Source organism: Sparus aurata, chromosome 17 (assembly GCF_900880675.1).
Source record: "Sparus aurata chromosome 17, fSpaAur1.1, whole genome shotgun sequence".
NCBI classification, from domain to species: Eukaryota; Metazoa; Chordata; class Actinopteri; order Spariformes; family Sparidae; genus Sparus; species Sparus aurata.
This window is the reverse complement of record NC_044203.1, coordinates 14,458,780-14,473,105: the sequence shown is the minus strand read 5'-3', so window position 1 is coordinate 14,473,105 and position 14,326 is coordinate 14,458,780. Positions and strand designations below refer to the sequence as shown.

The 14,326-nt window shown below is 39.0% G+C and overlaps 1 protein-coding gene across 7 annotated transcripts in view; it reads right to left on the bottom strand.

The window, feature by feature from the left end:
- LOC115567061 (CUB and sushi domain-containing protein 3-like) overlaps nucleotides 1-14,326 on the bottom strand; it is a 219,280-nt gene that overhangs the window by 114,997 nt on the left and 89,957 nt on the right. For all 7 annotated transcript variants that reach the window (XM_030393247.1, XM_030393251.1, XM_030393249.1 and 4 more), the window contains 10 exons: nucleotides 13,688-13,876; nucleotides 12,711-12,880; nucleotides 11,328-11,484; nucleotides 9,214-9,405; nucleotides 7,600-7,726; nucleotides 6,340-6,542; nucleotides 4,870-5,061; nucleotides 3,622-3,760; nucleotides 2,116-2,303; nucleotides 1,584-1,778 (listed from right to left, as the gene is read on the bottom strand). In XM_030393247.1, the coding sequence (XP_030249107.1) occupies nucleotides 1,584-1,778; nucleotides 2,116-2,303; nucleotides 3,622-3,760; nucleotides 4,870-5,061; nucleotides 6,340-6,542; nucleotides 7,600-7,726; nucleotides 9,214-9,405; nucleotides 11,328-11,484; nucleotides 12,711-12,880; nucleotides 13,688-13,876 (1,752 nt within the window). The remainder of the gene's footprint in view (nucleotides 1-1,583; nucleotides 1,779-2,115; nucleotides 2,304-3,621; nucleotides 3,761-4,869; nucleotides 5,062-6,339; nucleotides 6,543-7,599; nucleotides 7,727-9,213; nucleotides 9,406-11,327; nucleotides 11,485-12,710; nucleotides 12,881-13,687; nucleotides 13,877-14,326) is intronic.

Below are 14,326 nucleotides of genomic sequence, written 5' to 3'. Positions count from 1 at the left end.
TTGCTGTCCATAATACCGTTCAACAACAAATAATACAAAAAGAATCTGTCTTGTTGGCAGTTACTGAGTTTTTAAAGTAAACTGAATGTTTGTCTTGTTTGGAAAATACAAATCAGCTTCATTTTATTGGAACATAATGTGAGCGGACGTGAGTTGACTAAATGTTGGGGGCAGCTAAAGCCATTGGTTTAAGCAATTAGACTTGCAGGTCATCATTTCAAATTTGGTCTCAAAGTGAAAATACTAAATGGAGAGTTGCTGATGGACTTTTTAGTAAAGCAGCCCCAGAGCTGTTCGGTGAAGTCGTGCAGGTGCCAACAGTAAATGTAATGAATAGCTCCCTGGTGTGAGAGTGGGTGCCCCCTGTTCCCCACTGCTGAAAATGAGCTGAATTCTAATTCAACCTTGGCAGATTAAATACTCTGAGGATAATTAAAAATGGTGTAATGCTACTGGAGGTAGGAGTGCTGGGTGTGAAACTCCTCATATATTTTCTCACTTCTCTCCTTGACACCATGTTCACTGTGCTCCGAAAAGCCGTGATGAAATGCAGACCGGGCAGAATTGGCTGTGAATAATAAACAATTATTATTTAAATGTTTTATATGAAATTCTAAAAACGAAACAAATTTACCTCAAAACTTTCTGAAGTTACTTCACATAATGTCATTCTGCTGAAGTCCACACACAAGTCAAACCCTGTGGCTTTTAAACTTCTGTTAAAAATATACTTTTTTTAAATTTTTACTTTGCCACAAAGGTTGCTTCACTTCTTGTGAAGTCAGAGCCTTGCAGATCATGAATGTATTAATATTGCTTTTGTTCATCAACCCTTTCTTTCAAGCTTACATTACTCTGGTAAGATTAACTAGAACTGAACTTTTTTTAAAGGACAGTTTATTTTGAATGTATGAGGTGATCCATTAGTAACCTGAAATAATATGCACATACTAATGTGCATCCTAATGCTGCTGATCCTGTTGGACTGATGGTGTTCAGCTGCACACTGTCAACCCTACTGAGCCTCTGGGTGTGTATTGGACAGGAGGGATATTGGTATGAAAATACAATTCTGAACATAACATTTTTTCATCTTGGCCAAAGCCAGGACAGTTAATTACATTTTTTTAAAAAGAGTCATTAAAAAAAAAAACGCACACCAATTACCTGACATACACAGAAGTTTTCTGTCTATAAATGGTCACACTACAGTCATATTTTTGACTGTAATTCTGTCTGTGCTGTATGAATTTGTGCCCCTTTCTCTTCATTTTTTGTAATGGCTCTACCAGGCTTAAGCCCCCATATTGTTTTAGTTAATCTATTAATGATGTGTATGTTAGAAATGTATTAGCTTCTATTGATGTCTTTCATACCTCGAAATAAACTATAAATGGACTGCAATGATTGAAGAACTCCAAATTGATAAAACACAGAATTCTCTCCAAAGAGTTTGCTTTTCTTTCAATCTGTTCCTCCTCTTGCGTCTCACAACACAGTCCTATCAAACACTGACCAAACAGCTGGAGAGCAGTTCTCTGCTACTCAGGCCCTTCTGTTAATGTAGAAGTGTCGTCTCTCACCTTGGCATCTTGGTTTGGCTCTGTCCCACTCGGGTCGCTTGCTGTTGCCCATGACACATGTCAAAGTGGAGTAGCCCTGAAGCAGGTAGCCAGCCTCACAATGAAATGTCACCATAGAACCCAGCTTGTAGTCAGTACCCATTCTAGTGCCATTCATCATATTCCCTGGATCAAAACACGCTTCCCGCAGTTTTGCTGCCAATCGAAAGAACAAAGCTTTTAGAACAATGACAAATGTCTAAAATAAAAGGGGAAAGTAGACAGAGAGAGGTTTAAATAGTTATACAGGATGCAAGGATGTGTTTGATTTAACAAAACTGTGCTATTAAAAAGTAACATGGTAAACATGGTGTGAATGGTGAACCAAAGGCTATTCTCACAGTTGGCATAAACATAAGAGAAAGTAGTTGTGTACAGTAGCATACATCAAATAACTATTTTCATATTCATTTATATATGGATCCAACTAAATCTCTTGCTGTAACACAAGAAAATACATATAGAATCCCAGTTGCATTAGCCTTCAAAATACCTTTATATTCCAAATGAAAGCCGGTGTAGCTCACAGAGCCATCACTGCGAAATGCCAAATACATAAAGTTGGAAGTGCTCTCAATCTTCTCAGGAAGTTTACTGTCTTGAAAACTGCCAATCAGATGAGCGCTGCTGTCTGGCCCATCATAGATATACAAGAAATCATAGTTGGGCTCAATACTGAAGCTGTAACAGGTCAAAGAAACAGACAAATAAGAGATAAAACAGTTATTATTTTTGCCAAGTCTTAACCACCAGATTGTACAGATTGTATGTGAGATTTAGAATGCATTAGGGTTTCAAAACGAGAGTGTGCACCGCAGTGCTAGAAGTGAGTCATGCCAAGCGATTTGTTTTGCATCTCTCGACAAAGAGATAAAAAAAGATATCTCCCCCAAGAGGTGAGAAGAGATTAAATTGTTGTGACACTGCGCTGGCACAAAATCTTCCCAGACGGCAATGGCAATGCAGTGTGAAAAGATCGTTTCATATTGTAGAGCTGTATATCAAATCACATGCCGCAGTGAGGGAGAGGGGAGCATTTGTTTTCAAAATAATGAGCACGGTTTATAACAAAAATGTAAATAGCTTGGAGATAATTGCATTTGAGTTGGATCAAGGCAACTCCAATTTAAAATCATGACTCCATCCTTTCATTTGGCATTCCCAAGGGAGAAAATCAGCATTGTGCTAACTCTATTAGATGTTTGTTTTGAAGGACAAAGTTGAAAAAGAATCATGGTGGATTTCTCTCCTTCACCTCCAGAAGATGAAAAATGTAAGAAAGCACCAATGCACCAGTGCTGCTACTCTAGCCCTTTATCAAAACACTTAAACAATAATGCTCAACAGTCAAAGCTGCCTATGAAAAAAATAAAAAAATAAAAATAATAATGTAAAGCTTATGGCCCAAGTATCATTTAGCTTAGAAAATACTGCCTGCAATACACAGTATTGATCTAAAAATCTTGTCTCACCACATTTCAGCAAAGTGTGAGGAGTACATGCCTTCAAGGTGTTTGCAGAGGGACTGTAGCATCCCCCTATCTCCAAACACACCTGGACTCAAACTCAGGTCCTCCGGTTAACTCACATGAACAACTCTGCTCAACACTATGACGTTATAGCCTGTTCCACTGCAGAACACAAGCAATTCCATGGCACACCCTGAGCCGCAGTGCATCCACTCAGAACTGACTCCATTCTGTTACAGGTAGGTTACAATCATGCCACAGGTTTAGGGAAACCTTCATCTTGTAAGCTACTGGACCATGTACTTAAAAGGACAACACTGTGTCCAGTATTTTCTATCGGAGCAAGTGTTCACATCCAGTGGAACCTGACATTTCTGGATTTTCTTTCTAATAATTGTTTCAAATAACTGAGAATAATATACAATGCCCTGTGATTTAAAATGTAAATAATGCAAGTGTTTTGTTTTATGTTTTACAAGTAAAAACACCTAGTACAGAATTTAAATGCACTGAAAGGCAGCTCATATTACCTGATAAAAGCCAAGGAAATGACATAGTCAGAGTGGACAGTTATAAGCCAGTCACAGTCTTTGCTGTGTGGATAGGGGTGTGGGTAGTTGGGAGAGAGGATGAATCCCGAAGAGCCAGTCACATTCCCACCACAAGGAGCTTGAGAGATTACAAGAAGGAAGAAGAGATTAATCAGAAAGATGCATACAGTGATCACACAGAAAGTCTTTAAATGTGCCTGACCTGCTGCAAACGCCTTTGGCTGAGCTGAATTCAGTTTGAGACAGGTAAGAAATGAACACTTGTAGGTCATTAAATATAATTGAGGCAAATTCTATGACCTTTGTCAACCTCTATCAGCTACAACCATCAGGTAATGCAGTGACATCAAGCCAAAAAACCAGGGCATTAGAAGGACCATGCCATTATTTCCCTACATTATAATCCAAAGAGGTATTTTTCTGACACCTGTCTTACCAAGATATTGGATCTTGCTGGTACATTTTCCAATTAATTTCTGGTGTAACCTGTAAGTGTATTATTCAGTGTTCCATTGGTCAGCTGCACACAACTTTTGTTTTTCACCCATGGAGTTGTTCATAGCATAAAAATGACACATAGGGAGGGAAAAACATATTGAGTGAACAAATAGATCTCAGTCATTCCATTCATTATGAGTCTTTCAACAATCGAAGTGCTATTCACCTCATGAGTATGTTGCTCTTATTTAGTGTAGTAACACTTCATTTGTATCATTTTTGTGAGGACAGCTGACATTTACATCGAGTTTTCACTCATACAGACTTGCTTCTGGTCTAATTACACTATGCTGTGTCCTGTGATCTCTAAACACTCCACTCCTTCCTGGGCAGAGGAAAAACTAAAACCTCAGTTACACTCGTTGGCAGCAACTCAAGAACATCTAGGTTTCTTTGGACCTACTTAGTGTAATTATTTCTAATTGCATTGTTAAGTAATTAGCTGTTAAGCTCTAATAAGACAATGTGTTAGGAGACCTTAGAGTACTCCGTCTTTGACTGGCTACAGAAGTGGATTTGTCCACATAAGATTTGGCAAATGTCTGAAGAGTCTTACACATATTTCTTAAGACAGAAACAGAGAATTACATTCTCTGCTACAGGTTAAAAGAAAAACTCCCTCTTCCTCTCACCATCTCTCTTACACTGATCCCCTACACTTCCCTCCTTCCACCCATTCACCCCTCTCCTTCTCCTTCACACCTTTCCCCTTCTGCCTCTCTCTCTCACCAATGCAGCTTGGCGGGCTGGGTTGCCAGTAGTATCTATTTTCCACTTGGATGCAGGTGATTCTGCTCTCCCCTTGCAATTCATATCCCGGATCACAAGAGAAGGTCACTGAGTCGCCAGGCTCCCGCCCTTCCCCGTTGCGACTGCCATTCATGGGAATACCTGGATCTCTGCACGCTGTTGCAAGCGAACCTGAAAGACAGACAGACAAACACCGAACACACACACACACACACACACACACACACACACACACACACACACACACACACACAGAAGGAGTTTCATATCACACGGTAGACAGCTGTCAAACTGAAACTGTAGCTCAAACAGAGTTAGAGCACTGAGCAGATTACAGACTGATATCAGTCAAAATCCTGCCGTGTTTTCCTAATCTGCTCGCCTAAAGAACAGCCGTGGAGCAGCCCAGAGCTACAGAATGATTTGGTAAAATCTGATGGATTCTTTATTTGTCCCCATCATGACAGACTTTATTGAGAGACTTAACACAATTAAGTATATTGCAGTTTGGTGTTGTGTTATTTTTCTTTGGGTGTTTTTTGTCAAAATTGCGTCTTGAAATGGTGATGTTGTGATTGCTAGATGCCTTATAAAGCATGATACATTTGATTATGTGTTTTCAAAATGTAGGTGCAAAGTAATCACTCAATAAGATTTTAATCAGTCAAACAGGGAATCAGACATTTCCCTTCAATTCTACATGGACAACTATTCTTAAAATGTAACTCTACCCTCAGAAATATGTTTTTCTCTAAGGGTAGTGCAAACAGCTGCAAACCTGAAAACACACTTAATTACTCAAAAACATCCACAAGAATCTGTCACTCACTGATAGGAGTCTGCAAAAGTTCACTTAACACAAACACTGTGAAACACCAGCCTTAGGCAAACAGGCTATTTAAAGTACCATATGCATCTCCAAAATCAATTCCATCTTCAAACATGTGCACTGACAAACATGCAATTGATTTTTACATTAGGCTGCCATGTCTGTATACTAAAGAAAATGAAAACAAACTCATCATACATGCCATACATGAGGTGTTATAAAATTGCTTTAGACATGTGCTTGGTTTATAAACTACTCACTAGCATAACATGCAGACTGCAATTAGTATTATAGTAGGAAACGTTTTCGCAGGAGACTTAGAGCAATAAGCATATATACCCTGTCAGTGCATGGGTAATGATTACATAACATACTGAGGGATCCAAACAGTGTGAGGAGTGTTTAAAGTAAAAAGCTACACTATGATTCGGTTTGATTTGGGAAGAAATTATTTAGAAATGAGAAAGTTATTCACATTAAACAAAGTCCTTACACATAACAGTCGACTTACATCCATGTAAACTGAATGAGATTCCTAAGGTTTTTCAATTCCTCACAGTAACTCTTGCTGATCCTGTACACATCTACAGTACATCAACTTCCCAGAGAAAAATACTTACTGGAGAAGTCAATGGCAAAGCCAGACTTGGTGATATAAAAGTCAGTCTCAAACTGAATGGTGACAACATTGAGAGTAGAGTGGATCCCCTCAGGCAGCAGTGAGCCGCTAACCTCCTTCAGAGACATCTCGTTCTCGGGAGGCCCGTCCCACACCTTCAGGATGTCGTGGGATGCCTCTGTGTCAAATGCAAGGAACTGAAGACTGGGAGAGATGAGTACAACAGGTTTTTACTTTGGCTTAAGTTCAATAAAGTCTGTTTAGATCAAGGCATTGCATTAAGCAAATTTACTCATTTAGTACACAATGGTTTTGCTTTGCATTGCTTTGCATGTTGAAAAAAAACAAAAACAGTTGTCCCAAAAAGGCAAGCAACATGGGTGCTGAACTTGGTAGGATTAAACTGAGTTCAAAGCAGAGGTGTATCTAGAGACAGTGTCCCCATGCCTTTGGGCATTTCAGTTAAGATTTGGCATCATCAATCAATTTCTGCCAAAGTAAGAAATATGAGAGCACAGACTTATCTGCAATCTCATCAAGAGATGGCCTCAAGCAGCTCTTCTGACAAAGAATGTGTGGCTGACTTTATGAAATCATACCATGTTTACTTCGACCTCTAAGCCCAAATGGTTTTTATTTCACAGTAATACTAGGAGCTCTCAACCAAAAAAGTGCTTCCATGTCCCCGGCAAATTCTCCCGGGTGCTGTCAAAGCATCTATCTACCAGTCATCGTTAATGGAGCTGCTGCAGGCTCCTTTAGAGCAGATTTAATTTTATGCTTAAAATCTTAGAACATTTTAAGGATGTTTTCATCTTGAAGTCTTTCAAAGTCACGTCAAATTAGGAAGACCTCAGTTAATTTAGGATGTATTCAATTCAAATCCCATCAGGCAATTGTTTATAAACTGCAGTCTCATGATAACATCAAACTGATTTTAGTTTCATCACACAAATCCAGTGAGTGTCTTACTTTGAGTTTGTTTATTTAAATTCAATATCAGATTCTTTATAACACTTACAATATAAGGTTTTTTTTTCTCACTACCATATTTTATGACTTATGATGCTCAATACAATTTGTGTATTTTGATAAATTATGGAAGATCTTCATTTAGGTATTCTAAAATATACCCTTTTTAGTTATAAATGGCTTGGAGTTACACCAAGACAACAGCCACATTTTCGATTCATGCCATATATATAGTATATCTATAAATATGCATGCAATATATGCCGATATTATTAGCAACTTACGCTACCTGACAATGTTGCCGGAGCTGACCTCAATTGTCCAGGTGCACCTCAGGTTGTTGTCATAGGGGAAGGGATACCCAGGAGAGAGGATACGCCCTGTAGACTCACCCTTAAAATTGCCACCACACTCCGCTGCATACACACACAAACACATAAAAACCTCTGACAAAGCAAACTCATACAAGAGGAAATGGAAACACATAAGCAAAGACTCACAGAATGTGTTGAAATGGAATGGAGAAAGCACAAGAGTCCAAACTCACTGGAGGCTCAGATTCTAAAATGAGCTAGAACTAATGAGCAACAGTTTAGGCTCAGCTGAAAATAAACAATTTTCTTTTTTCGAACAGGTAATGGGATTGCAACCAGGTCTTCTTTCATGAGCACAGATACTTACAGACGCAAAACATGTTTTGTTTCTAAGTATGCCCCTTAATGATGCCATTAATTAACTTTAAAAGGACTGTGTCCAATAATAATACACAGGCTGGGTCTTGCACTTCAGGGAGGACACTGCTACAAATGTTAATAACTGAAGGAATATCTTATCGTCCAATCTATGTTGTCTCTCCCCTGGTTATCGTCTTGCTATCTATATTACACAGAACAACCGGCACTTAATTAATAGGAAAATTGCATTAGATTACCACAGTGGTAGTCTTTAATCAGTATCATAACACTGGGCAAATGTAAAAGTCCTTGACATCTTGTCCCAAGATGTGGCCCTGGAGAGAGGGCTGGAAATCCCATTTCACATTTAGCTCACAGATACAAAGCTCACTATCAATATTGACCATTCACTGAACCAGCATTGTTAAACAGTTAATCAATAGACTGATTTCACTTTTCTTGTGATTGTTTTGAACATACCAAAATGCTAGACCAGAGCCCTTTTAGAAAAAAAGGAACAAACACAAGTTTCATTGAAAAAGGCAGTAGGACACAGTGGCATTTAAAGTTACATTCTGCACACGTACTGAAATTTGTAAATCATTTTTTACCCTAATCCATCACTGCTAGACATCAAGAAACAGAGACTGCCTCACAACACCTTCCAGACTCTAGCAGCATGCAGGTAATAGCTTTATCATTTCTAAGTCTTTCTGTCTCAGCATGTTCTGAATATGAAAGTACAGCCAGGACTGTACATCATCTCGTTGACTCAATATGACATTAATACTATATAATTATGCCTTTACTTCGAGAAAAATGCTGAACAATTGCACTTGGACTAAAATGTTACATAACCTTTGAATGAACGAGAATCACAGCAACACAGTGAAAGCTCAGTAGCAATTTAGACTGCTACTATAGTGTTGTTAATGACTCTATACAAGCAGTTCTGCATCAAGGACACACAGTGAGATCAATGATTCACAATGGACCAGATGTGTTTATACACTCTTACAAACTTACAAACAGCCTATTTTTTAATCAACACAGTTCAATTGAATAGAAATCATCTCTGGATAAATCCTTAGGATTAACACCTAGCGGAGCAATGTTGACAGTGAAACTGGCCTGAATAATAATAAAAAACTACTGCAGAAGAAAAGAGATGGACAAATGCCAGGAGAGAGAACCTGAGACAGCATGAAGACAAAGTCAGAGAGAACTACCTATACATGATGGCAGGTTGTTGTCCCATGCTCTTCTCTCCCCAGTCATGCACTTGAGTATGCCACTGCCGTGCAGGGTGTAACCTTGGTCGCAGCCAAACGTGATGGCACTTCCAGCAAAGTGACCCTGGTCACTGACTTTAAAGCCGAACTGCGGCACACCGGGATCATCACAGTGGGAGAGTTCAAAACCTAGAAAAGTTAGATTAAGAGCAAGGTGAAAAAAATATCTGAGTTAAATGGATGACATGACCTGAGCATCATGAAAACATATAAACACACAACTGCTTGTCAGCATTTCAAGCCAAGATCCCTGGAGCTTAGCCTTTCAGTAAACCAGCAGCATATTCCCATTTATCTGTATTGTAAAGAGGTATTGATTTAGCTTTGAGAAATAATTTCCAGTTGAGTACAGATAAGAGCTGGAGCTTACAGTCTCAATATATTACTTGTCACTGAAAGATTCCTTTTGGACAGAGAGAACAATTAGATGTTCACAATTAAATGTTTGATTGAGCGTGGACATTTACCACAACTAAGAGACAGCCCTTCCACTTGTAACACTTTGGGGTAATATAAAAGTAATAAAATAAACAAGCCACAAACATAGTGTTGTAATAACTCTTTAGCTCGCCATGTTTGAACTTGACCATGGCTGGTGTATGTGTTCCTCCCTTTCAGGTACTAAATGTAAGTGTTCTGCTATGCAGCAACAGTGGCCGCACATAAACCTAGCAGTGTTGATTTATTGTCTCTTCTCAAAGCGAGGTCCATGCCCATGCCAGATGTTACGGTAGTATTACAAGTGTCATTCCCAGTATAAATCATGAACAGTTACTGCTCACATTTAGAAAATTACCCCAGCACTTTTGGTAGAAGAACCATGAAAACATGATCAGATTTCATGCTCAGACAAGATGTAGGGTGCGCATGTTTCACCCTCGCTTGCCCTTGTGCTGTTCGTACATCACTCAATCCTCTCCAAGACCAGGTTAAAGGTTGTCTTCTGAGATGGATAAAGAGTGCAAGCCTACATTCTTCTATTTACCATGAGCACATCCTTGAATAAATAAGAAAACAAAATTAAATTATATGATACTTGATTATGGGTAATTCTATAACTCAAAAGGCAGGTCGTAATCAAAACATTATTTCTTCAGGACTACTTGCAGTTCTATTTAGATGCCGATGGCAATTTATTTAGGTGTTGTAAATGATTACACATCCCTGATTAATTTTATTGTTTTTTGCAAAGGTCTGTCAAGTAATGCTGAGCTGCGCTCTATGGTATAGCTGTTTTATATTTGAGTTATAGTCTGTTTGTACCTAACAGAGTTGGTGCAATTATCACGGGCTTAAAATTGCCAATGTAGGCCTGGTAACTGCAAGTTAGCTCAAAACTTTTTTTTACTTTTATACTGTTCTAGTCTAAGCAGCTCTTGACCTTTCGCCATTCTCACTATCTATATCTAATTCTACTTTAGAAAACCCACTGGTAGACCAAAAGAATTCAGGGAGCTCAACTGCAGGTGAAACACAAAAACAATTTAAATTGGACTGCAAAATGCAGTGTCACCAGGACATTGTCACGTCACAGTAATAAATTAGAAACGGTTAGCAACAGTACACAGTCAGCAAGCCAATTAGGGGGAGAAACAAAACCCATCTATTACTGACCCACTTACTGCAGTGACCCAAACTTTCAATACACACACACTCATGCACACTTTGCACAAACACACTGATTTCAAACAAACCCAACAATAATTCACCTATTTTAACAAGGTACAGTTAGGCAGGCATGGGCACTAATTGCAGGATTGGAGAGCAAGAAAAAAGTGGGAAAAGAGATTCACATAAAGAGGGATAGTGCAAGAGAAAGGGAGGACAGAAAGAAGCATTTTTTTTCCCTGCAGGAATGGCACAGAAACACCATGCTGTGTTTAATAGTTACCCTGACAGTGAAAGACACAGCAAGGCAGGGTGAGGGTCAATTAAAATTTTCTTTTAAATTCTGCTACTTGAAATGCCTGGCCCCTGGTGTGAGGCTAAATTCACTCATTTGGAAAAAGCTTTAGGGCCCTCCACCCCCGGGAAAATGAAATGTGACTTACTGTGGTATATGAGCTGGAACCCCGCTGCCGTCGCCTCCTGGTCAGAGTAAAACTCAAGCCACAGATAGTTGGAGGTGCTGGTGAGGGACAGACCTTGCATCAACGTGCCTGTGTATGTGCCAAGGAGTGGGGATGTACCATCTTTACCATCATACACCTCATTAAAGACAGAGAAAAAGCGTGATTGAGAATTGTATATCAACAATGAAGTGGAAATATAATATTAGATGTTAAATATTTATACAGAAAAAAGAGTGTTGCTAAGGAAACTATAAATACTGTATATCCTCTGTTTTATTTTGCACATCTATTGCAAAACCAATGTCCTTAATGGGATGAACAAATTGGACTGGAGTGACAACTATTCTACCATTTTTATTATTCTACTGTATTCTACTGTGCATCTATGGAGTAAAATCAACAAGGTGGTGGGGTTCATTATGTCAAACTAAGAAAAAGACTCTTTCACAGCTATTATAAACCAAAAACTAAATGCTCTTCAATATTGAATGAGAATTGAAAGTGGTGCATTCCTCAAGTAGAGTAAGAGTAAGGTACATTGTTTTTCCATGTTTTGTGGATTCTTGCTAAACAAGATAATGTTTTGAATCTTCAGTTGTTATTCTCTTTAATTGCAGATATACTTTTTTCATCCACACACTTTATGGAAATGATTTATTGAAGCAGCATATTTTCTATATTCAAAACATACAAAAGTCCAGCAGTATACCTTACCCTTCATGATTGACATCTGTGCAATAACAAGAGATTCAAGGTTCTGAGCTCTCCCTTTCAAATAGTTCTAAGGCCTTCTCTGTTTTGTTTCCCCCTTTCTTCAAGTCAATTTAGCTCTCCCAGCATGTCTTTCCCCATTTCAGATGTTCACAAAATGACTAAGTGCAAGAGATTACAGTCTACACAGCGCCATTACTTGAAGCATAGATAGTAGGCTACAATGCTCTGTTAATTGGAGCATTACACAAGACATCTGCATGCCAAAAAGAGTGCATTCCAGCTGTGAGGTGGTGACTACATAGTCATTTGCATCACATCTGTGGTGCTTACCAAAACTGTTAAAATGCCCTTGAGCAAAGAATTGAATCCCTTCCATTCCAAAGGGATGCTGCTGCAGTTTGACCTTTGCTCTGGCTTCCGGGGCAAAACAATTGTGCATTCTGCTTGGTGTGCTCCACGTAATCCCCTTTCTAGTTTAGCACATAATAAAAAGCACCACGACCTGTCTCATATACTTAAGCATTAATTAAAATGGTGACATAAACTGATACGACTTTGTTCTTAACCAGAGTCCTGCTTTTTTTTTTTGTTGGAAATCAATTTTCTTGTCAACAAAGAGGAAGAGGAGCAGCTGCATTGTGTCTTTACCTTGAGGATGTCACCTTGTGCAAGTTGAAAGGTGCTGGCTGTCATGTTGATGCCTTTTCCTGTTTGGACCTGAATGCTGTACACACATTCATGGCTGTTGTCATAGTTCATTGGGTAGTTTGGTGACAAAAGAACTCCTTCATTGTTGGAGACCGTGGATCCACACTCCGCTGCACACACAGACAATAGACATGATCACTTATACAATAATAGGCACTGCAAAAACAGCCCGAATTTGAAATAAATACACCGAAATGAATAGGCATAGTTCATTGGCATGTTACTAAAGAAATTAAGGTATAATTCAAATGTCTAACTGGGATTATCATACTTGCTTATTCATCCATGCGTCCATCCATTTCATTACTTTAGAATCATAATAATCATTATGAACTGGCACTGACACATTGAGCAGACTATTAAATCCTGTAAAAACATTACAGACTTTATTTGTAAGATTTACAAATAAAGATTTACTTTCTTGTACCCTGCCAAGACAAACTAGTTGGATTGCTTTCCAAAATGAACTTTGAACTTTGAATCTTTGCAGACACTTGGCACCCCCTGTGCCAGAGGCAGGGTTAAGCACAGGGAGTGAAGGGATCTGTTTAAAATGACACAGTGCCTCTGCTCTAAAATGAACTCTGAGTCAGTTCTTGAAATGTGTAAGTGATCAAATTGACCTTCTCTGGGGAAAATATATGTTGATCTTCTGTCCCTTGACCTGCCCTTTGAGCACCCATCAGTGGAAATGGGATCTTCCAGGATAGTTTAAACCTGGCAGCTCAGATCAGTATTAATCATATGCAAGGGCTTTTAAGTCATAATCCACTTAAGTAAATCCAATTCCATTGAGGTCTTGAATGTCTAATAAAAAGGAGATATCTTTGCCAAAAACATCTAAACATGACTAACAGTGTAAATTCGGCAATACACAAACAGGAAAGAAAACGTAATAAAAGCAGCTGACCACGTACCCACACACCTTGGCAGAGGGGCACTCCACATGCGGCGGCCACCTCCCAAGCACACGATCTCCTTTGCCCCCTGTAGACGATAGCCCGTATTGCAGTAAAACGCCAGTGAGTCACCAATCCCAAATCTGGAGCCTGTGTGCCAGCCGAACCCAGGGGTTCCAGGGTCCTGACAGGGTTCCAGATCATACTCTGGAAACAGAATAGACATAAAAAATTAAAATCGGCAACAAAAAATATTAAATGATGTCTTACCATTAAAATATATTACCAATACTTCATTATAATGATCTACATTTACATTTAGGGCATTTAGCCAAAGCGACTCATTCATACATACATACATACATCGATACACTGATGGCAGTTTGGGGTTCAGTATCTTGCCCAAGGACACTTCGACATGCAGACCAGGGGAATCGAACCAACGACCTTCAGATAAGATGCTAGCTCTACCCGTGAGCCACAGATTTGTAACTTACTCAATATTAATAATGATCCCCCCCCTGGGAAACATCAGTCTCCACAAAGAAACTCTGAATGCACCTTCAGCCAAAGCAATATCTTAGTTTGTGGGAATTGAATGTCTTAGTCAAGGACAATTCATAGGGTTGGGATATATGCCAAAAGTTTGAACCCTGC